This window comes from Perissodus microlepis, chromosome 3 (genome assembly GCF_051167445.1).
Source record: "Perissodus microlepis isolate ML-2025 ecotype Zambia chromosome 3, ASM5116744v1, whole genome shotgun sequence".
NCBI classification, from domain to species: domain Eukaryota; kingdom Metazoa; phylum Chordata; class Actinopteri; order Cichliformes; family Cichlidae; genus Perissodus; species Perissodus microlepis.
In genome coordinates this window covers 49,300,163-49,324,512 of record NC_140463.1, presented here as the reverse complement: position 1 = coordinate 49,324,512, position 24,350 = coordinate 49,300,163, and the positions used below count along the sequence as shown (strand labels likewise).

The following is a 24,350-nucleotide window of genomic DNA, read 5'->3' as shown; positions in this document are numbered from 1 at the left end:
AGTTTTGTCTTCAGCAGCTGAATCACGTTTCGTTGTGTTCGGGTCAGGTGACTGACTTGGCTGTTGTAAAATACAGAATTTCTTTGCCTTGTGAAACTCTTGGGTGTCCTTTGAAGAATGCTTTGGCTCATTATCCGTTTCCATGGTGAAGCATCACCAATCAGTTTTTCAGTATTTGGCTGAATCCATCGTCCTGCTTCTGTCAGCATCCATGTCAGCAGTTAACAGTAGTGACTTGGTTCTCCTGGCAGCCGTACATTCCCAGCCATCACCATGTTTGCATTTAAAATCTAGAACTTTCCTTTTCCTGCTTTCCTCTTTCATTCGTCCTACTGCAACTTTAGTTTGGTTTCATTTCATTCAAAGATGTTTTCTCACAACTGACTCTTTTAGTTGTTTTCTGGCCTAATCCGGTCTTCTTGTTACATTGTACTGTGTTTATATTTATAAAGGTGCCTCTTAACTGTAGACACTGTCAGTGATACACGTGTCAGCTCAGAAGTGTTCTTGACCTGGCTAGATGTTGTGAATGAGGTTTTCTGAAATAGAGGTCCTGCAGTCTTTCACTGTCATCCATGGTCTTCCAGGATATACAGTGCTGTTCATTTAGTAGTAGTCCATGTCCAGGTCATGGATTTGGCAACTCCTAGAGGTTTTGCTGTCTGTCTGGTAGGTTAAGTTGAAAATAAGGAACTACATATAAAATGTCTGCAGTTCCTGCAGTTAATGTGATAAGAAGTACTTTATTTATACTCAAAGTTGGGAAGTTGGTGTACTACAAAGCATGGAAATCAATGCAACAAAATAAATACAGTGTTACAAAACAAAATCTCTGAGAAAGTTAAAATTACACAGACAAAATGATCAAAACTGTGTCACTGTCCACATACTTATGGACTTTACCTCCAACCTACACAAACATGCTCTGACGTCTCGCTGTCCTGTGCTTCAGCTGCAAATGTTTGACACTGAAACTCTTCTGTGGTGCAGGAGGTGAGGTCCAAGACTGTGTCTCTGTGGTCTCTGGTCAACAGCAAGGTGGATATGTATTTAAACCCCTTCTACACCCCAGAATCTGGCAGGGTTCTCTACCCTGTTGCCAGCATGCGCCACCTAGAGCTCTGGGTAGCGTACTACATCCGCTGGAACCCACGCATACGACAGCAGGTAGGACTGCTCTTGTGTTTGCTATAATATGCTGTAAGCTTGCCTGGATAAACATGTGGCCGGCTGCACAGGACTCCAAATACTGTATATCTGTTATCTGGATTCACTTACCAGATAACGGATATCTGGATATCTCAATCTCAGAACTCTGAGATCACAGCACAGAAACGGCTTTAGTGAAGGTTACAAACAATGTTCCCTCTAATTTTTCACGTGTCTGAGCGAACACACAAACTCCCTGAGCGTCCCTTGGACCACTGTGAGCGACATCAGACGTGTGCACTGTGGTCACGCCGGCATCGAATCCATCCAAGTTTCATGGTTTATTAAAATAATCAAATTACAGCGTTTACATTTATGTTAGACTACTTTTAATTAACTGCTTTAGCAATGCTGGGCAGTTAATCATATAGTTACTTCTTCAAAAAAGTTACTCAGTTTGGCAAACAAAGTTTTTTGCAGCTATTTTTTAAATGCAGCCAAGGCATTTTTAAATAAACATTTCAAACTATTTACAGAACAATCAGCTGTTCTGCATCAAATCTGATGCCACACAAATTATTTGTGTCGCTCCAAAAAATAATTTCTGTCCACTATGAGATGAAGGAGAACAACAGCCTGATACCTGCAGGCCTGACAACAGCAGATGTATCACTGCTGTAACACCTGTAACACTCAGCAGTCGCCTCATTGTTCTGACACACACAACAAAACTATTGACTACACTACACACTAACTACACAAGATTTGCGCTAAACGTCGCAAATCTCTCACATCTCAAAGCACCGCCGTCACTCCTAAAACTTCCCCCATTTCTTAACAACTAGATGCCACGTTGCCATATCATTTTTTGATTGGTCGACATGGTACTTTTTTGGACGAATAGGAAAGGCAGAGGGGGAGGGGTTTGTTTTTGCTCACAGGTGGAGAGCGCTTTCGAGCCTTTTTTCTTATAAAACGCCGTTTGTACCGTTTCTTCCCGCAGTAAATATAAACAACGACAGTATTCAGCAAGGAAACCAAACATTACAAATATTTTTATCATAACTCTGGTTTTACGTGGCCGATCAACACAATTTAAAAACTGGTATAAAGTCCCCAATTTTTCCGTCAATTGTTCCGTCTGTCCTGCTCACGTCTCCAATGGTTGTACACGTTGTCATTAACGTGGTTTCACGCCACATCAGCCACGCCGCTTTGCTCGCTAAAACACCGGTGTCGGCACATAAGGACGCTGTCATAGCCTGTCAACAACGTTGATTGGCTGCGCATATACGCATCATTGGCTGGACTATGTGATAAGGTGGCATCGTTCCCATATGGGAGCAGCCAGTCACTTACTGACTAACACTGCAAAACAGAATTGTTAAAGTATTAATTTTAATTTCAATTCAGGTTAGATTTTTTTTTTGTGCGCAACACAGATTTTCTGTGCGCAGAGAGCGTGCCAGCAGTGCGCAATTGCGCACGCGCGCAGCTTAGAGGGAACATTGGTTACAAATGATCTTCTTATGGCCTCTGACAGTGGACTCATCTCTGTGTTAGACCTCAGTGCAGCGTTCGAGTCCTCTTCACACACTGAGGTTAATTATGGAGTTCCACAGGGTTCAATGTTAGGACCACTTCTGTTTACAGTATCATCAGAAGGCATAGTTTACATTTACAGACAGAAAGACCTGACGAATGATTCTTTTTTAAATGTGGTTCATTATAGTAACTCTGTAACTAACTTCATAGTAACTCTCCTGTTCTGAGAATCAATATTCAAAGCAAATGCTGCAATATGGAGTTTCCCGTGTACAACCTGTGACTTTGCATGTGTGTGTTTGTGCTTGTGTCTGCGTGCGTGTGCGTGCATGTGTGTGTCTGTGTGTGTGTCTGTGTGTGTGTGTGTGTGTGTGTGTGTGTGTGTGTGTTCTAGCAGCAGAGTCCAGTGGAGCAGCGCTACAAGGAGCTGCTGGCCCTCAGAGACGAATACTTGAAGAAGCTGGAGCAGCTGCAGCTGTCCGACTCGTCCACTTCCTCTCATCTGGCTAACAGCCCGACCCCCAACACCACCTCCTCCTCCACCTCCACCCCATCACAGCAATATACACACCTACAGACTCCTCTCTGAGGGCTGGTGACGCACTCGCGCATACACAGATATCAGAAATACTTGCTAACTTGCACTTACACCTTCTTCAGTTTGATTTGTGTCTTGCACATGCAGGGAATTAATTAGTTTTGTGCAGCCCTAACTGTTGAACAACAGAAAATTGCGAATAGGTTTTAGATTTGATGGCTCTAGTGTTGTCTAACTCTAATACCACGTGATGGTGATTTATGCAATATGTCACAGTACAGCCTTGTCTCGAGACTTTTCTAAACACACTTTTCAGACAGTGAAGCCTTAAACACACTGAGCAGCTTTCAGTCCAAGGGCTTGAACACACACACACACACACACACACACACACACACACACACACACAGGACACACACCGTTGTGTTCATTCAGGCAGATGAGCAGAGCTGAAGTTCAGTTTTATCCTGTTGTGATTACACAAGAAATTTTACCTCAGGTCTTCTTAGGAGAGTTTAATGAGCTCCAGCCACACCCAGTTTACAGAGGTCAGCATGCAGGGCAAAATATTCGGTTAAATGAATCAAGGTAAAGACAGGTTACAGGTTGCAGGCGTAGCCAAAGACTAAGCTGTCACGAGTCAAGGTCGGTTGAGCAAAATCAGGAGACTTCCTGTTTGTTCGATTCGGGTTTAGCCTCAGAAATAAACTGATGTACATTTCACAGAGAGACGTGAGAAAGCTGCTGTCTGTCAGCTGGCTCCTGCCTGCGCCACAGCTGTTTGTGTCCTGTACCAACAAACAACAACACTTTTTACACTTCCTGCTGCTGAGTTCTCTATCCTGAAGGCGTACGGTGATCCGAAGTGCAGCAGACGTAGAGTTCTCAAGTGGACGACGGTTTAGTTTCCAGCTACATGTAAATATTGCGTCTCGTTTGGGGCATTTGGGGTTTTTTAATAGCTAAGGAGGAAATCTGGAGCCACGTATGTTTGCCACTGCTATACGCTACATCACTGAAAGCAAATGCAGTTCTAGCCAATGACTTTGGTTGGAATTAATTAGCATTCAACACGTATGAATGCAACTTTGATACAGGATATATTTCAGGTGCTCGAGAGAGTAAAGGAAAGTCACGTGGTGCTGGCCTCTGATCCCGGATCACTTCCTGTATTTAAACGTTTTCACTAAACACACACACACAGAGTACAGCCCTGGCCCATCGTGGTCTCAGCATGCTAACATGCTGGTCACCAACTCGAGAGCAGGGTGAGTGAACACTGAGTAAAACCTCTGAAAGCACCTGTGCCTTTGGACGCCTGTTTCACCGTTTTGTAATTTTTTGTTTTGGTTTCTTTTCTCCAACAAAGATCAACCCATTCCAATTAAAAGAAGTATGATTGCAAGTTAGAAGAAAGCCTAATTAATATCGAATCATTAAAAAAAGGTTACTTTGCTCATCATGATCGTTTTTCGTTGTTTCAGGCGGGTTTAAAATTTCTACCTGGGATACGTATGAAAACTGTCCAAGCAGCATGTTCAGGTGCTGTCAGGGTCAAACTCGGACGTCACACCAACAGCACGTGTGGGAATGAAAAAGGAATGTAGGCAATGTTTTCCTTATTCGCACCAACTGATTCTAACTATTTGATACGACGTCTTTATCACAGTTAACACAAACTGTGATGAATGGTAGTTTGTTACAATCGCGGTGACTCCTCCACTTTATTCCAATCATCCAACCATGGTGACGCGTCGATTCTGGAGCGCTGTCATTCTTGTTGCCAGGAAAACGTAACACGTCAATCACGGTTGTGTTACTTTGGCAGTGCCAGCTGTGGGGTTTGAAACCAGTCACTTCACTCAGCACTGGATGCAGATCTCAGCCTGGCAGTGTTGCATTGTGGGAGGGGAAACTGAAGTCTTAGAGAGGGATGCAGGAAACAGAAGTAGATGACGCCTCGCGACGATACCTTTAGCAACATAGTCCTATAAGTTCTTTCCTACAAACCAGTTACATTTAACAATCACAAACATATAAATGTTACTGTTATCAGGATTCTCACTACAATGCTCATCCATCATCTTAATGAAATTATGGATTCATGGAAAAACTGACTCTGTTTTCTTACACATCACACAGACCCACAAACCCTGCACACCCAGGTCATGTTCTCCTTTTTGTTTCTTTACACTCTAAAGTAGATTGTCTGATGTCTTTAAAATTGGAGTTTGAGTCCATTCTGCAGATTTCTATTACAATCGTAATTTTTAACGCGCGTCGATTCATGTCCAGATTTCTGCCTTGGATCACCTTCACCTCTACAGAGACACTTTAGCTGCGCTGTATCTTATTTGAGATGTTTTTAGAGGCAAACAGGGTCTCTGCTAGTTAACCCTTCCTCGACTGACCAAGTTAACTTCCCCTCATGCTTTACCAGCTCAAGTTGCAGCGTGTAAATCGTTTTCCTTGTTTGATTTTAAGGAATCTTTCAGCCATGCTTGGTAAACGGTAAATGGGCTGATGCTGTTTTACTCTACCTGAGCTTTATACAACAACATGTTTATACCAGTTTACTACAAAACAGGCTGATCATCAGTCCAACAAAGACTCACCCACTTTTATTCTAAAGTCTGCAAACCTCACTGACTCTCTTTGTGTTCAGCTAACCCTGCTGCTTTTGTGCTTTGAATTTATAGCCAACCTTTAGCTTGTCAGTGCAAAACACTTTCCTGCATCAGCTTTATTTAGCCCCTCTGTTTCCCCAGCGTGTCCAAAATATGGCAAAAAAAATCAGAGTTACTGAAAGCACCTGGAGCGAATCGGTGATAAACCTTTAAAGTGTCCAGCCTGTAAATGCACATTGTGTAACAGCTGTAGGACACAGCGAGTTCTCACATCAGTTTCCTGTAATAAGCTTGGAGAACTTGTGGTTTTACTGTTTTTCTAAAAGTAGCTCTAACGTAAGAAGGGAGAACATACAGCAACTGTCAGGATAAAAGAGAATAAACTACCTGCATGTGTGACAAATTCCAAAGTTGAACCTTTTCTGGAAAAGTGAGGCAGTGCAAGCTGATTGCTGTGTGCAAAGAGAGGTGCAATGTGAACCGAAGTATTTGGTCTGACCACGGAGGCAGAAAGAGACAAAAGTGTGTGTGTTGGGCTCTTGGTTGTATTTTGGGAAAAACAAATGAGAATCTATTTTTTTTTTACTTTGTATAAGCACCATGATGTAATGTAATTACCTCAATCAAAACCTATTTTACTGTCTAAAGTTCTATTGTTGTAAAATACAAATATTTTATGTAGTGTAAAACCTTACAGTTTTATAAAAAGGAAAGTAATATTGGTTCAGAAATTGTTGGTATAAATTTTGGATTTCTGCTCCATCGGTTCAAAGTGTTTGATTTTATCTCTGAGGGCATTTTTTGCTTTGTACGTGCGAACCCAGGAGGAGGAGGAGCGGCTTCAGCCCGTCAGCTCCGTGTGGATCTTTGACTCTGGTCTGTGAGACGTCCTCTGCCATTGTTCATTTCAGTTAGATGCTTTCATTTATGTAGGGGATTGTAGTTTGAGGGGCTTGTGTCATATTATAGCCAGCTTTGTAATGAATACACACAAAATGTGTACTAAACAAAAGGTGAAATCTGAAAACATTTCACGTGTTTCTTTTAATTGGTTTGTTGAAAGGCTCATTTTCTGTAAATAATTCTGATTAAATTAATTTAAAGTGTTCTGGCTGAGTTCTGTGTGTTCATTCAGTGACTGCAGTGTGTTCAGTTTTCATCAACAAATACTAAATGTTACCTATAACAGAAAAAAGATTTGTAGCCATCCAGATACTTCAGGTTGTTCTGCAGTGTTTACAGTGAGTGACAGTCTAGCATAGAAAAGCATTACGAGTAGAAATAAAGAAATGTAGGGTTGTTTGTTTGTTTCAGGTGAGCTGGACAATCACAGACGGGCTTTGTCTTCAGTTTGAACCAAAGACATGCTGTGAAGTTCTTCCAGCTTGCTGTGCTAAGTTTGGATGCACAGTCAAGCCCATAATTATTCAAATTTTGACTTAAAGTTACTATTATTTAACCAGCAAGTTCTTCTTTGACTGGAAATGACACAAGTGTCTCCCAAAAGATAATAAGATGATGTACAAGAGGCATTATTGTGGAAAAAAACATTTCTCCGCTTTTATTTACATTTGAGCAAAAAGTATCACGTCCAGAATTATTAAACTGTCAGTCTCTGGGAAAATCCAAAGTTGTGGACCAGTCCAAATAGTCCAAGCTGTTCTAAAGCATCCTAATTACCCTGATTAACTGGGAACAGCTGTTTTAATCATCTCACCAGGTGAAAAACAGCAGCTCTCTGCAGTGGGTTTGTGGACAGTCATGGTTAAGAGAAGGAGCTCAGTGAGGACCTGCGGCTGCACATTGTGGCTGCTCACAAGTCAGGAAAGGGCTACAAGGCATTATATCTCAATGTTTTAAAGGACCAGTGGCTACAGTGCAAAGTATTATTAAAAAGTACAAAATGTTCCACACTGTGGAAAATCTCAGAGGACGCGGTCGGAAGCCCAAAGTGACACCTGTGCTGGCCAGGAGGACAGTGAGAAAGGTGAAAAGAATCCAAGGATCACCACCGAGGCCATTCTGGTGAATTTGGGCTCTGCTAGTGGCAATGTCTCAAGGCAGACAGCCCAACAGACACTGCACACTGCTGGGGTCCACGGGTGCCGATCAAGGACGACGCCACTTCTCCAGATAAGGCACACAAAAGCTCGCTTGGCCTTTACAAATGCTCATCTGGACAAAGAAGAAGACTTCAGATCATCTGTGTTTTGGTCAGATGAAACAAAAATTGAATTGTTTGGTCACAATGATGTTTCCTTCATGTGGAGAAGCCTTCAGCCCAAAGAACACCATCCCCACTGTCAAGCATGGTGGTGGGAACCTAATGCTTTGGGGTGTTTTTCAGCCAATGGACCAGGGAACCAATCACAGTAAACGGCACCATGAAAAAAGAGCGATACATGAAGATTCTCAACGACAACATCAGGCAGTCTGCAGAGGAACTTGGCCTTGGGCACCAGTGGACATTTCAGCACGACAGTGACCCAAAACACAGCAAAAGTGGTGAAGAAACAGTTAGCAGACAACATTAACGTTTTGCAGTGACCCAGCCAGAGTCCTGACTTGAATCCAATGGAGAATCTGTGGAGGGAGCGAAAGATCAGGGTGATGGTAAGAAGACCCTCCAATCTGAAAGATTTGGAGCTCATTGCTAAAGGTGCATGAGCAAAAATGTATGAATAATTATGTGCTTGACTGTACAAATTAGTGTCAAAAAGAAATAACAATTCAGCAAAGCATCACACAATGTTAATGTAACTTAAATATTTCTAAAAGAATGTTGCCTACTGGAGAAAACACTGCCCCCTACCGTCAGTCAGAACAACAACACAGCAGGCTCTCTGACTAACTGCGTACTGAGGGAAGGTCAGTGGTCTGTTTTATAGCGCTTCTCTACTCTGAGCACTCAAACACAACTTGCCTCATCTAATGTTCACACTTTGATGGATGCATCAGAGAGCAACTTGGGGTTAGTGTCTCGCTCAAGGAGATTTTGGCATGCATATTAAATCTGCCAGAGATTGAACCACCAACCTTCACTCACTGATATTTTTTTTTTTTTTTTTTCATTCATCAGCCATCATCAAGCTGCTAAATACATTATATTTGGAGTGGCTGTAGAGCAGTAGATAGAGCAGGTCACCTACTAGCTCTATCTATTTGTACGTTCGGAGTTTTTCCTGGTTGACAAAACGGGTTGTTCCCTGCACCTCCGGGTCGGGAAACAGGTCCTAACTGTCGTCTGTGTCTATGTGCCGAACAACAGTTCAGAGTACCCGGCCTTCTTGGAGTCACTGAGTGGGGTGCTGGAGAGTGCTCCACCTGGGGACTCTTTCATCCTAATGGAAGACTTCAACACTCATGTGGACAACGGCAATGAGACCTGGAGGGAGGTGATGTGAACCGGAGCAGTGTTCTGTTGAGGGACTTCTGTGTAAAACACAACAAACACCATGTTTGAACATAGAGGTGTCCATAAGTGCACGTGGCACCAGGACAGCCCAGGCTGCAGGCTGATGATTGATTTTGATTTATGATTGCATATGTTCCTGTTCCTCTGCCTTTTTCTTTCACCAACAAATAATCAAATAAAATACATATATAAAACAAAAAGATGGAGGAGTCTACAGCGAGTCTCCTCTTGGAAAGCAAATGTGTTTGGCACAAAAAAGTATCCAGACCATGATTGTACCTGCTAAACCTGCCAGACAGCACAGGTGTTTAAAAATCGTGAGATTACCAGTTACAAAAGCATGTTTTCCTCTTCCTGTAAAAAAGGAAAAAATATAATTTCATAGATTTTTCAAGTGTGGAGAAAAAGTGAAAACCAATTAATTGTCATGTCATTTATTACCCATAAAGAAAGTAGTTCATAGTAGACAATTACTGATAATTATCAGGGTGATGAATTTTTCAGGTTGATGTTAGTAAAGCTTGGAGTTTTTGTAAAAAAAAAAAAAAAATTAAAGTCAAGCAGATATTTTCTTTATATATATGCTGTATACATGCTATATCAGTGCATCCTATGTTTATTATTGGTCTTGAAGAATACCTGTGATAGAATCTTGTTGTAATATTTTAATTAATGATGTAGATTTTTTGCAGTTGCTCCAACTTTTCTGCATTTAAAAATGATATGAAACATCCTTTAAGCAGTTACCCCGTTTCTACCAGCAGTCCTGTATGTGGTAAATTCAGACCGGTTAATTTAAGATAGAATATATGGTTATTTATTTATTCGTGTGTTTTTTGTATTGTGTTATTATTTGATGAACATGTTTGATAACCACATCCTCTCGTGGCATTTTTCTTCTTTCCGTGTTGACTTCTTCTTCTTCTTGCGCTGATGTGGCAGTTTTGTCTAAATGGCGACGCCTGTCGGTCGGACCGTGCAACAGCATCCTTAGCACTGGTAGAAGCCGTGGCGACGTCACTGTTTGCGAACAACAATGCTGCGGGTATAGATGCGACTAAGAGGAAGTGCAAACAACCAAAGCAGAGGAAACCACTGCATGTGAGATCCGCTGTCGAGCCGCTGATTAGTTTCTTTACACAGTTCGGAGTCATTAAAGATCCGTTACAGCCGCTGGGAGCGGACACTGGAATTACACCGAGCTTTAGTTTCATCCGCATCCCTTGTCTGTATCAGAGGAAACCATCCATCTGCGCCCCCGGTGACCCAGAAACGAAGCAGTTGTGTGACAGATGGAGAAACAGGCCGGAGGTGCCGGCGCTGGGGACGGTGCAGGGGCGAACAGAAAGCCGTGGGGCTCGCCGACTTGCGGCGCGGCAGCCGGTGATACCCTGGACAGGTAAGCAGGCTCGCTAACGAGAAAACGTGACGTCGATGCCCAGCTTGTTACTTATGCTTGTCTCGCTTTCCCACTGTACACCAGTAACATCAAATATTAGTAGTATTTCTTCACACCTTCATCTCGGCATCGATCCACAGACCAGTGCTTGGGACAAACTTTCCAACGTGACAAAACACTCATCACGGAATGATGTAGTGTGTTACCATTTCATCTCAGTGCGATTTGGAACCACAACATACAACACAGTAGCGATACAGTAGCTGACAAAATAATACGGTCACGTGATTAACACAGCATATAGGAAATGCACAGGAATGAGGCGGAATATGGCCACCCAGCCTGCAGACGCCGAGTTACACATCCGTATCTGCCGCTCAGAGGAAGCGATGTGCAGCGCTGCCACCTGAGGGAGAGATGACATGGTGACAAAATGTTACAATGTTGCTCCTGTTAAAACAATACCGACACTGAAACGTGGAGTTGTGTTGTGCTGGGTAGGAACCATGTTCTTTATGTATTCTTTATGCTGATGCCTGCTTATCATCCCCCCATTATAGTACTAAAACTGGAGGAAGCGTCACACAGTCGTAACTCCTCCCCCTCAACATTCCAAGACATTCACACCACAAAGCTGCTCCAATCCAGACTGAGTCTGTCAGAGACACTGGCTTATCTTCTGTCACTGACAAGCTTCATGTGAGCTGATGTGTAGTTCTTGGCTTGATATTCAGGACTGTCCTGGAGACCGACGTATGTCTCCATCACTCAGACAACCGCTGTCAAAGCTCAGGGACAGGACGTTGTACTGTCTGGCTTAGGAGTGGGAGAAAAATCAATACAGCAAAGTATCATCAAATTTCGCATCCAAAAATCAACATTTTATTAAATAAATGAAAATACTCTGTGAATACTACAAAAGTCTGACTTGGACTGACTGAAATCACAATGCAGTTTATATCAGAGACAGATTGCATATAATTGGCAACTTCACCCCGTATAGTTGCAGGCTGGTATCAGTCTGATGGCAGACGCAGTCCAGCAACATTTCTGGCAGCTTTTAGTGGCAGTGTTGGTTTTCTTAACAATCATCATTTGCAGTTGAAATAATATCAGTTATGCATTAATAACATTGTTACTACACAGGGATTCTGCTCTTTGAGCTGGGGGAACGTTCTCATCTGTAACATGTGGTCAGCTGAACATTGTCCTTACTGACAGAGGATGTTTATCTGTTTAACACATTCATTTTACAGTGATGATGTTAAACGTGAATATAGCTGAATATACGTCAGTTCATTGTTTCACTCTGTGTTCAGTCCAACAGGTTCTCACGTAGAATGGTGTAAACAGCTAATAGCAGCCACAATCTCCAGTCAGATCTCAGGATCAGTCCAACCAGACATTGGGGGCAGGGACATCAAGGTAGATAACACACAGCACACACAGACACACACACTGCTGGCAGTGATTCTCATCAGTGTGTATTCTGTAACTAATAGGCTGGGAGAAGACCAGACTTCATGGTAAGTCTCGGAGACATCTCCATGTGAGCTGCTTTGAGTGTGGGCGCCTAGTTTTGTCTGTTAAGTCAATATGAATGATAAAGTCTGCTGTCATTGTTTAGGGGACGCTACTGAGCAAGTTATCGACTGCTTCTGTCTGTCAGCGGCCTGCTCTCTGCAACCACCTCTCTGTAGGGAGGCGCATTTTGGCTCATTCATATTGAATTTTGTCTGTTAGACCTCAGATCAGGTAGAGGTGTAATGTTCTATGTATTGCACATTATATGCAATGTGCTTTATTAACTAAACGATGCTGCTGATCTGTTATTTTTGACAGCCGACAGCAGGGTTTAGCTGTATTGTTTGCAAGTGTAATACGTCACACTAGACCTGCAGAGAGAGACCAAACTGTGGCCCCCGGTTGTATAACATTAGATCTTTGCAAACGCTGACGATAAAATATGATAAAGCAGTTGTAAAAGTGTCACTCAACACCTTACTACATCTTCTACAGCTATTACGTTGCACATGAGCAATAAGGTTGACCAATATTCAGAGAACTGGAGTTTTCCATCCAGAAATCCAGATTGGAACCAAACTCTGTGCTTATAGCTGCTGAGAACTTTGAGCTGAACAGTGTTAGTTGTGTTATTTCTTTAAAAAGTTACATTTCCAGCAACTTATCACAGTTTTGAGAAATGTAACCAGAGTAGCACAGACTTCACTGTCACCACTGTGGTATGTACACTGTCTGTGAAATAACAAATAGCTCCTGAATTTAAAAAGACACCACTCTGTGCACATCTAATGAAATGTGTGTAGTGAATTCACCTCCACTGTGTCAGATCAAACCCTCCACCTCCGATTTAAGGCTCACTTCATTAGAACAAAGTTAGAAGCGCAGCTTTCCTGCAGCTTGTCTGAACTTGTATCGGCTGTTTGTCACTTGTTGTCTTTGCTTGAATTTTGAAGCTCATTGTTTGGAGGTTGCTTCTACGCGCTTGTCTATTTGCATCCTTCTGTTATAAACACAGACTGATGTGCCACACATTAAAGATAACCTTTGGGTTGAAACCAGAGTGTCACCTTAGTGCTTTCCATTTCATGTCCATGTGGTGTGTTTAACCTCCAGGTGTCCAAGAGGCTGAATCGCAGGGTAAGAGTTGTTGTCCTTTCAACACATTTACAACACAAGTGTACTGCACACACACAGGAGTTTTGTAGCCTGGGATAAAGCAACAGCTGCCTCTTGACTGTGATTCTTGTGATACAGCAAATGTTCAAATTAGACGAATAACTGTAACGGCTGTAAGACGCGCTCTGAATAAATATTGTATGTGATGCAAATTTGAGCGGTTTGTTACTGTGTGACAGTGTGTAACCAAATCAGCCTCCTGCTGCAGACAGACCAGAGCTGCTGCTCCTCTCTGCTCACTGTACTTCCTGTTTTACCCCTCTCTGCCTTTCTTCATCTTTCTTTTTTCATTCTTAATTAAGTATGAAACTGACTCCACTACAATAGAGAAAGAAACCAACCAGACAAACTGTAGCGCCTCAATAAGAAAATCAAATTAAAGTGGGGATTTTTTTGTAACACGATGTTGTTTGATGAGTGGACTGGCTGCAAATCAATTTCCCATTGGGGACATTAAAGTTACCAAACAGTGTTTGCATGTGAAGGCCATCACAGTGGTGGCAGCATCAAGCTGTGGGAATAATTCAGTGTTTCTGGAACTGGGAATCATGCCAGTGGGTGGAAGGAATCCTGAATGGATCTGTGAAGCTTCTGAGCAAACCTAGGTCTGGATTGTTATAATAACAATAATAATACATTTTATCTATAGGTGCCTTTAAGAGGCTCAATGTCACCTTACAATAGCACAAGAACAATAGCAACAATACAATATAAAAAAACCATGGCAAAATAACATTTAGACATAAGGTAAATAAGAAAAAAACAAGCATGAAAGTATAAAAGCTGAGCAAGGTAAAAATTGACTTAGTATGCAATTCTGAATAGATGAGTTTTGAGATGTGATTTAAAAGTGGTTTGTGGTCGGGAAGTTTTGGTGGAAGTGCATCCAAGTGCATCCACCGCGCAGGCGGAGCAGAGTGGGGTCGTTAGGCCTGGGGTTCAAGCTTGACAGGAAGTGCTTCTTGGAGCTCTACCAGGGCCCAAAATGCCTGGAATTATTTAGAAAAAAAGAGATGCCCAAATACACACCACAGGGTCAAAGGTCACATACTTGTAGTTTTTCAGTGGTTAACAGTTCATACTTTTTGGCTGTTCTAAATCTTTTATTCGTGTACATTCTGAGTGCCTCATTCAATAAAAACTGTCAAATATTTGTGTTTTTCTCTTATTATCCCTGATAACACTTATAGCTTACAGTAGAGCAACACAACTACCAGATGTTGAAAGAAATAGTCCTCCTGACAAAGGGGACAAAAACTCTCAGATGATTTTATGACACCTTTACAGCTAAAACAACAGAATGAATCCAGGCGGCCTGCTTAACATAATAGATGTTATTAAACCCCAACTTGCTCTTTATTGCATCTGTCAGAGGTAAAACGTGATTGGTGAATGAGGGATGCTTTGAGTGCTCACGTAGACTAGAAAAGCACTAATGAACGAGTCCACATTAGCATCAGGGGAGCTAATATTTTTGACTCTGGTAGGTTTTGTGAAATTATTTTGTTTCTATGTGAAAGGGGACATAGTGTGGACATCCATCATATAAACCTCAGATGTTTGGAAACCTGTTAAAAACTCCCTGCTGTTTAACAACACTTGGGAAACTTGATAAACCTACTTTAAACATTTTTCATAGACGCCCCAATAATTCTGTGCTCATCGATTTCACACGAGCTAGACTTTGTTTTGTACTGCCCTCTCAAAGGGAGTGATGCACTTGTGTCGTCACATCTTCAAACACATAACAACTACATCTTTCAGTCTATAAGCGTGTCCTTTTACTATATAATCTCTCTCTGTCTCTTTGTCTCACTGTCTTCATGCTGGCTTTTCCCTGCAGCAGGATTCACAGGATGAAGGGCTTTGTTACCATGGAGACATTGACTCTGAGCATCCTTCCAATGCTTTGGCAAGTCTGTCTCTTACTTTTCTTCAGTTTTCTTGCTCCTCGCTCTGTTGGTCTGCCTGCTTCATCCTTTCCGTTCACTCTTCTTTCCCTTAGTGCTGCTGTGCTATCCTGGCAAAATGATATGTACAACAGTCAGGGAGGGTCTCATAAAAGATGTTACTGATTTCTTGGAAATGTAGAATGTGTGTGATTAAGAATCAGACAAAACATGTAACCAGTATTGTTGAACAATCATATGACCCCCTATGAGCAAGCACTTTGGCGACAGTGGGAAGGAAAAACTCCCTTTTAACAGGAAGAAACCTCCGGCAGAACCAGGCTCAGGGAGGGGCGGGGCCATCAGCTGTGACCGGTTGGGGAGAGAGAAGGAAGACAGGATAAAGACATGCTGTGGAAGAGAGACAGAGATTAATAACAAGTATGATTCAGTGCAGAGAGGTCTGTTAAAACATAAGCTGTGTCCCAAAACCTAGGATGCATCCTTTGCAGTACTTTCCAAGTAGACCGAGGAGGCCGGAAGTGCACAGCTTTGAAATTGGACGATCCAGCCTTCAGTTTTGCAACACTAGCTGTCTCGGTGGAGTTTAATAAACTCGGCTGTCTGCTCCTTGCTATCTAAAATATAACAGGACGCTGGAGTAAACTCTCGACAGTCTCGCACTTTTGACGTTTATTCAGCTGTATAAAAACTATAACTTTAATCTCGGCCAAACTGATTTACTCACGAACAAATAAAATACTGAAAAAAGCCAAACATTAACATTTTTAAGTTATCTAAGTGACTTATATATCATGTTTAACCTGAGTAGGGAAACACGGCGGGAGTCTGAAAACGACGTGCGGGGATTTTGCAGTTCTCGCTGGCTTGAGTGACCATTGAACCCTGGCTAGCTATCGAGCTGGTGGGTAACAGATGTCTCCGAAAACATTGGAGCACTTTGGGACACAGCTTTAGTGAGTGAAGAAGAAATACCCAGTGCATCATGGGAATCCCCCGGCAGCCTACACCTATTGCAGCATAACTAAGGGAGGATTCAGGGTCACCTGGTCCAGCTCTAACTATATGCTTTAGCAAAAAGGAATTATTGTTCTAACACTGATGAGTTTATTTTGTAACAGTAGCAAAATACCTCTTCATTACAGGGTTGATAACGATGTGTCTGCAAGTACTAGCTAACATATAACAGGTGTGTAGCGGTCCCACTGAGTGATCTGTGATCTTTGCAGACCCTCCCAGGTCTGAGATACGGAGCACAGGTCAAAATGTTCCAGAACCAGGTTCCTCTGCTCCCTGGAGAGACCATCCAAACTACAGGTACTTTCATTCTTCCTAGTCTCTATGTGTATTGTCCAGTCATACAAATACACCTGTGTAATCAGCGCTTTTCTTTTCCTACAGTCAAGGATGTGATGTACATTTGTCCATTCAGCGGTCTGGTTACTGGGACTTTGACCATCACAGACTACAAGCTGTACTTCATCAGTGTGGAAAAGGTCTGCTAGATTATTAGAAGTGCTGTAGCACTCTCCATCTGTACCAGTGTGTTCATGTTAGTGTGTGTCCATTCAGGACTCTCCCTTCATTCTGGATGTGAACCTGGGAGTCATCAGCAGGATCGAATCTATCAGTGTTCCCAACCAAGGAGAGAACAACAAGGGACTGGAGCTGGTCTGCAAGGTACCACTTTAATACACAAGCAGTCACACAAATGCATGATTATATGTGTTAAAACACGTCATCTAACATCTTATAGGCATTTTTAGTTAACAGCAATAAAAGAAAAACCCAGAAAATGTGCAAATGTCTTATTTTGGCGAGTCTACTGATTGAGCAGTTTCCTGCTTCATGCTTCAGGACATGAGGAGTCCCAGGTTTGCCTATAAGATGGAGGAGAGCCAGCCGGACGTGGTGGAGGTGCTGACCAAACATGCCTTTCCTCTGTCCCACAGTCTGGTCAGTTTAATTCTCTTGTCCTGTATATACTGCTTTTAACTGCCTCACAACATAAAGTGACAGATAGCAGACGCATGCACCAACATACAAAATGATAAAGAGGAGCAAAGGTTGGTGGCATAGTGAGGAGTTAGCCAGTTAGCTGTAGAAGGCTTTTGGTTAGTCCCATAAGGCAAACTGGTCGTGAGTGAGGGCGATTATAGTAAAAACTACCGTTTGTTACATCTGCATGACTAATACTGTAACTGTGACTTCCTCTGGCAGCCCTTGTTTGCCTTCCTGTACAAAGAGCAGTTTCCTGTGGACGGCTGGAAGGTGTATGACCCAGCAGCAGAATACAGACGTCAGGTAACTCCACGGGCGCCGTTACTCTACGACTGACATGTTGCCAGTTAACCTCATTTGTTGCAAAATGTTTCTCTGTTTCTTTTTTAATAGCACTTACTTTTCCAGCATCCTGAACATTTTATGTGTGAACAAGTTATGTGTGTATCAGATTTGTTTTTTACATTATCCAGACTTTGTTTCTTTCCTCTGCTTGCATGTCTTTTGTCAGGGGCTTCCTAATGAGAGCTGGACCATCAGTAAGATAAACAGCACCTATGAGCTATGTGACACGTATCCTTCCATCCTGGTCATCCCCACCAACATCACAGATGAAGACATCAAACGAGTGGCTGTGTTCAGAGCCAAGCACCGTATACCGGTCAGTCTGAGCACATATCTGAGGCTTTGCTCTTTATCTCAGAGTAGAACGGGAGGCAGAGCCTTCAGGCTCCCAGCTCCCAGCTTGGATTCGAGGGACAGACACCGTCTCTACTTTTAAGATTAAATATATAGTTAGGGCTGGATTAGCTGACCCTAAACCTCCCTAATGTTACGCTGCAATAGGCTGCTGCAAGCTTCCCGCGATGTTCGCAGGTTCATTGGCTAATGACTTGTCAGTTAGCCATACATCTTGCTTTCTAACTTTAGTATTTATGGGAACACACAAAATGAATGTTAGTTTAGATTCTGTCCAAGCTGTTTCCTCATGCTGTGCTCAGTGTGTTTGGCTCGCTTGAACTGGTCTTGCTCTTCCTGCTTGCAGGTCTTGTCCTGGATCCACCCAGAGTCTCAGGCCACCATTGTACGCTGTAGCCAGCCGCTAGTTGGGCCGTCAGACCGTCGCTGTAAAGAAGACGAACGCTTTCTCCAAATCATCATGGACGCCAACGCTCAGTCCCACAAGCTCACCATCTTTGATGCCCGACAGAGCAGCGTGGCCATCACCAACAAGGTGCAACACAGAGCGTTTTAACCACGCTGCTATAGAGACATGCTTCTCATGGTTCATCACTGCTCACCCTTACATCACTTATTAACACGGAAATCTCTCTTTTTCTTTTGGACTGCTCCGCCCTGGCTTCCGCTGCCTCCATCACATGCAGGGAAAGGATGGAGGGTATGAAAGTGAGAGTTTCTACCCCAACGTAGAGCTAAACTTCCTGGAAATTCCAAACATTCATGTGATGAGGGAGTCTCTTAGGAAGATGAAGGATGTCGTTTATCCTACCATAGACGAAGCCCACTGGCACTCCTTTATCGACCAGACGCACTGGCTGGAGTACATACGGGTAAACTACACAAACGCACGCCAGCCACATAAAAGAAGGAACAAGCTGTTTCCTTATTCAAAGAATAGATCTTACCACACGGCCCTGTTGTGTTTAGCTGTTATTAGCAGGAGCAGCAAAGGTAGCTGATAAGCTGGAGTCTGGGAAGACGTCGGTGGTGGTTCACTGCAGCGACGGCTGGGACAGGACAGCCCAGCTTACCTCTCTGGCCATGCTGATGCTGGACAGTTACTATCGCACACTGAGAGGCTTCCAGGTTACACACACCAAGTACACACTCCAAACCTCATCTATGCATGTAGTAACGTACTAAACATATATATGCTTGTGTTTGCAGGTTTTAGTGGAGAAGGAGTGGATTAGTTTTGGACACAAGTTTGCTGCTGTAAGAGTCTGCTACATATAATATTTGTTGGTTTTCTTTATATCCCTATTTTTTACATAACAACATAACAATCTGGCATCAACATGCAGTCATTTACATAGTTACCTGGAATGAAGTACATTCACGAGCCTTTGCTTTTCATGTATTTGCTCCAGTGTAGCTGCATATGTAAACAAGTTAGTGGTGCTGTAATGCAGTGATGCATTTGCTTCACATGCAGCGATTCCGAGTCCAGGAGGAGAAATACTTACGAGAAGATCTGTCATAAAAATCGGCACCATATTAAATATGCATGCCTCGTTATTAAGGAAGCAGCCAAAAGAAGCTTTTAGTCGTATATGAGAAAGCAAATGATACGACTCAACATTAGGCATTCTTTACCTCGCCAGCTCCGCAGTTAGAAGTCTGTCAGATAATTTGCAAATTTAATTAATAATACTAATTAATAATTTGAAAATAGGGCAGGTAACTGAACGGCAAATGCAGAGCAAATGAAAAATTTATATGTTTTATATTTTAGATTCCAGCCTTTGCTTTGTTGGCAGCGCTGCAAACCCTCGGCCTTCTCTCAGTGAGCTTCATGCTGTCGTCACCTGACGTGTTTCCCCTCACAGGTGTGCCTGTCAGGGCTCATTTGTTGAATTTCTTGCCTTCTTAATGAGGTTGGGACCATCAGTTGTGTTGTGCTTTGAATGTGTCCCCAAGTGCAGTCACAAAAACCATCAAGACCACGATGAAACTGTCTCACATGAGGACGCCCCAGGAAAGGAAGAGCAGGAGTCCCCTCTGCTGCTGAGGATACATTCATCCGAGTCACCAGCCTCAGAAATCACAAGTTAACAGCAGCTCAGATCAGAGCCCAGATAGATGCCACACAGAGCTCCAGTAGCAGACACATCTCTACATGTTCAGAGGAGACTGTGGGAATCAGGCCTTTATGGTCAAACAGCTGCTGAGAAACACAAGGAGTGGACATTAGACCAGAGGACATCTGTGCTTTGGTCTGATGGGTCCTGGCCTCCACAGTCACCTGACCTAAACCCAGTGTGGATGGTTTGGGATGAGATGGAGCTCAGAGTGAAGGCAAAGGACCAACAAGTGCTCAGCATCTCTGGGAACTCCTTCAAGACTGTTGGAAACCATTTCAGGAGACGACCTCATGAAGCTCATGGAGAGAACGCCAAGAGTGAGCAAAGCAGGAATCAAAGCAAAGGCTGTTTGGAAGAATCTGAAATATCAAACATGTTTTCAGTTATTTCACACTTTTCTGTTATTACAGAATTCCACATGTGTTCATTCGTAGTTCTGATGCCTTCAGTGAGAATCTACAGTGTAAACACTCATGAAAATAAAGGAACAACATGCATACTTTTGACTGGTTGTATATTTCTGTGTAAAAGCTCAGAAATGATGCAGGAGTCTAGTTTCATATTAAACATATCAGATGTAAGAAATATGAAGATTTGAAACGACGTCAGACAGGCTGAACAAATGCTTATAACTACTTTTTCCCCCTGTGTTAAAGCGCGTGGGCCACGGTGATGAGAACCATGCTAACTCAGAGCGCTCGCCTCTGTTCGTCCAGTTTATCGACTGCGTCTGGCAGATGACTCGACAGGTCGGTCCTGGACTCCGGCTTCAACAGCACATATCGTGTTCGTTTCTTGATTCCAGTATGTCTTTATGTGTACGTATTTACATCATTTCTCTGACTCGTTCTGAACGCAGTTCCCAGCAGCCTTTGAGTTCAATGAGCTCTTCCTGATCACCGTGCTGGACCATCTGTACAGCTGTCTGTTTGGTACATTCCTCTACAGCAGTGAACAGGAGCGGGCCAACCAGGTATGTTCATGTCCTGATGCAACAGGGTCATAGAAGCTGTTTCAGCTGAAAGTCTAACTTTGTTTTGTGCAGGAGGTTCCAGCCAAGACTGTGTCTCTCTGGTCGTACATCAACAGGTACGTTAATGACCTCGCTGGTTATGTTAAGTGTGAGTGGACAAGATTACTGAAAGGTTTTAATGGTCGATGCTGTTACCTGACAGCCAGCCCGAGGACTTCACCAACCCCTTCTACGTGGACTATGAGAACCACGTTCTCTACCCGATGGTTTCGCCCAGACACCTGGAGCTTTGGACCAGTTACTATGCCCGCTGGAACCCACGCATGAGGCCACAGGTACGCTGCATGCGCACTAGCTGGTGAAGGAGTCTGGTTAGGGCTGTGATGTTCACCACAGATAAATGTTACCAGAAAACAAAAGGTAACAAAAACAAGACCTACAAGAAAGCTCTCAGGATGGATTTAGTCATCCATCCATCTGCTTCTGCTTCTCCTTGTCAGGGTTGCGGGTTGATCAATTATTGATTCATGTACTAACAGGAACCGAGCAACAGAGACCGTACGGTTACATTGTGACCTTGGTTCTCTGAGTAAGAATCTCTGTAGAGTGGAGAGATAGTCTCGATATGATAGAGAACTAATGTCTAATCATCTATATTTCACTGTTTTACTCTTTGGTGCAGTTGTGGATGTTATTTTTGTGGCTCAGCTGCAGGGGAGGGGTGGAGCAGTGGGTTCAGGGGAAGCTGAGCCACACAGCTGCTCTCAGTCACCTGGTCATGCCGGGACACAGGACACGGGACCTGATGAGAGAAGGGAAGATAAAAACACAGACTGTATTGTAAATAAAAGCATCCACGTGCCTACAACACTCTTGCGTCCTTCATACCACAATTATAATGTTCATTCTTTGTGATTTTTTGTGTTTAAATCATTTTTGTTGATTGTTGGTTTTATTTTTTGGTGGTCTGGGAGCTGACACAGTCTCTAAGGGGATGGGCTTCTGGGGGGATAACAGGAGAGAGGCTGCAGAGAGGCTTCCTGGTCCAGACTCTGGATTGTCACGTTTTGGGCGATTTGATAAATTTGCCCAGATTTGTAGAAATGCGAGCTGCTCCAGTAGGATCTCCCCTAACAGGATGAGGTTTCCACCAGAAAGTTTCCCAATTATCTGTAAAGCCCATGTTGTTTTTGGACGACCTCTACATACATCAGATATGAGCGTTATGATTATAAACAGAATCCCTGAACAAGCCTGTAAATGAATGCGCCTCCACACTGCTCCTAGATCTCAGTTTAACTCCAACATTTAGAGATAGAAATTTAAAGAATGTTAAATGGACTGGTTCTGATGTCGCACTCAATGCACTTTATATAACTTACCTCACACTCCCATCCAAAGCACTTTTCATTTGTATCTATTTATACCTCAGTGGATGCATCAGAGGGAGCCTTGAGGTTAGTTTCTTGACATGCAGATTGAAGCAGGGATCAGACCACCAGCCTTCTGATTAGTATACGACATGCTCTGTGTCCTGAGCTACAGTGACCTCAAAAGAAGGTAAAACAATCACAGTGTGGACGATAATAAGTTTATAGGTCAGAGCGCTATATTTGCACAACTGTTACTCGCCCATGCTACAGTCTGCTTTGATCTGTTCGTGCTGTTGCTAAACTGATATATTTGATCAAATAATCCCATATGAAGGAGCTTATTTTTTATAATACAGAGAAGAAAACATCTTCTTTTCTATTCAGTTCTGGCTGCTTATCTCCTGATGGTGTAGGAGTTCACTCACAAACAGCAGACACTCAGACAGAGCTCACAGTAAGAGTCTCAGCTGTGCCGAGCTGAGTCTACTGAGGACTGCTGGAGAAAGACTGTAGCTCCTCACACTGTGATTGTGTTTCAGGTACCAGTGCACCAGACTCTGAAGGATCTGCTGATCCTGAGAGCAGAGCTCCAGAGGAGGGTGGAGGAGCTGCAAAGAGAGGCTTCATCCCACTCCCTGTCGTCCTCCTCGGACCACTCCCCGACACACACCGCAGGAACCCCGCTGCACACGGCTGTCTGACTCGGACGGCCACACATGACTGCTTTTATGTGTTTTAACAAAGTTACACCAAAATACTAATTGACTGATATTTTTATCAACATTTCCATTTGAGAAAAATAAAATAACTCCTCGAGATATTTGTAAAATTAAAAAAGCATTTAGAAAATGTTTTAAACTAGACCTAACTGAAGCGTCCTGTTAACTATATTTATATTATTTTTATTGCACTTCACAAGATCGTGGATTTTTTCTACTGTTCAACCAAAGCATGTTAGAAAACATGTTAATATAAAGTGATTTGGGTTCATTTTCTTGTTGCACTCTGTGGATGTTGCACCAATTCAACCTTAAAACTAATTATGTGAATGCAAAGCATGAAAAATAAAAAGTTATTCTTATTCAGAGTTTGTTTGTGGTTTAAGGCTCTACGTGCAGATTTTTATATGATTCAATTCAATTCAATTCAATTTTATTTATATAGCGCCAAATCACAACAAAAGTTGCCTCAAGGCGCTTCATAGATACAGAGAAAAACCCAACAATCATATGACCCCCTATGAGCAAGCACTTTGGCGACAGTGGGAAGGAAAAACTCCCTTTTAACAGGAAGAAACCTCCGGCAGAACCAGGCTCAGGGAGGGGCGGCCATCTGCTGCGACCGGTTGGGGTGAGAGAAGGAAGACAGGATAAAAGACATGCTGTGGAAGAGAGACAGAGGTTAATAACAGATATGATTCAATGCAGAGAGGTCTATTAATACATAGTGAGTGAGAAAGGTGACTGGAAAGGAAAAACTCAATGCATCTTGGGAATCCCCCGGCAGCCTACGTCTATTGCAGCATAACTAAGGGAGGATTCAGGGTCACCTGGTCCAGCCCTAACTATATGCTTTAGCAAAAAGGAAAGTTTTAAGCCTAATCTTGAAAGTAGAGATAGTTTCTGTCTCCCGAATCCAAACTGGAAGCTGGTTCCACAGAAGAGGGGCCTGAAAACTGAAGGCTCTGCCTCCCATTCTACTTTTAAATACTCTAGGAACAACAAGTAGGCCTGCAGAGCGAGAGCGAAGTGCTCTAATAGGGTGATATGGTACTACAAGGTCATTAAGATAAGATGGGGCCTGATTATTTAAGACCTTGTATGTGAGGAGCAGGATTTTGAATTCAATTCTGGATTTAACAGGAAGCCAATGAAGGGAAGCCAAAACAGGAGAAA

The 24,350-nt window shown here is 42.9% G+C and overlaps 2 protein-coding genes across 12 annotated transcripts in view; both read left to right on the top strand.

The window, feature by feature from the left end:
* The window catches only part of mtm1 (myotubularin 1), a 29,879-nt gene extending 22,912 nt beyond the window's left edge, over nucleotides 1-6,967 (top strand). Inside the window, exons 15-16 of one of the 2 annotated variants that reach the window (XM_084916445.1) lie at nucleotides 991-1,167; nucleotides 3,092-6,967. In XM_084916445.1, coding sequence (XP_084772571.1) covers nucleotides 991-1,167; nucleotides 3,092-3,283 — 369 coding nt within the window. In that variant the 3' untranslated portion in view covers nucleotides 3,284-6,967. Of the gene's footprint in view, nucleotides 1-990; nucleotides 1,168-3,088 lie in introns of both variants that reach the window. The other variant, XM_084916437.1, reaches the window with a different exon arrangement.
* A 3,292-nt stretch (nucleotides 6,968-10,259) lies between these two features.
* On the top strand, nucleotides 10,260-23,536 carry LOC146391746 (phosphatidylinositol-3-phosphate phosphatase MTMR1-like). Of its 10 annotated transcripts, none has more exons than XM_084916298.1 (20): nucleotides 10,260-10,673; nucleotides 11,993-12,098; nucleotides 12,176-12,199; nucleotides 13,311-13,334; nucleotides 15,220-15,285; nucleotides 16,513-16,600; nucleotides 16,685-16,779; nucleotides 16,856-16,963; nucleotides 17,141-17,239; nucleotides 17,504-17,587; nucleotides 17,796-17,945; nucleotides 18,330-18,518; nucleotides 18,670-18,855; nucleotides 18,953-19,111; nucleotides 19,193-19,240; nucleotides 20,766-20,858; nucleotides 20,969-21,082; nucleotides 21,155-21,198; nucleotides 21,285-21,417; nucleotides 22,995-23,536. In XM_084916298.1, exons 1-20 carry the CDS (start codon nucleotides 10,567-10,569, stop codon nucleotides 23,154-23,156), a joined length of 2,079 nt encoding a protein of 692 aa, XP_084772424.1. In that variant the 5' UTR covers nucleotides 10,260-10,566; the 3' UTR covers nucleotides 23,157-23,536. The 10 variants fall into 10 exon arrangements, with proteins under 10 accessions (XP_084772424.1, XP_084772415.1, XP_084772441.1 ...); XM_084916289.1 differs by having other exon boundaries at nucleotides 15,217-15,285; XM_084916315.1 differs by lacking the exon at nucleotides 13,311-13,334.
* The last annotated feature ends 814 nt before the right edge of the window (nucleotides 23,537-24,350 follow it).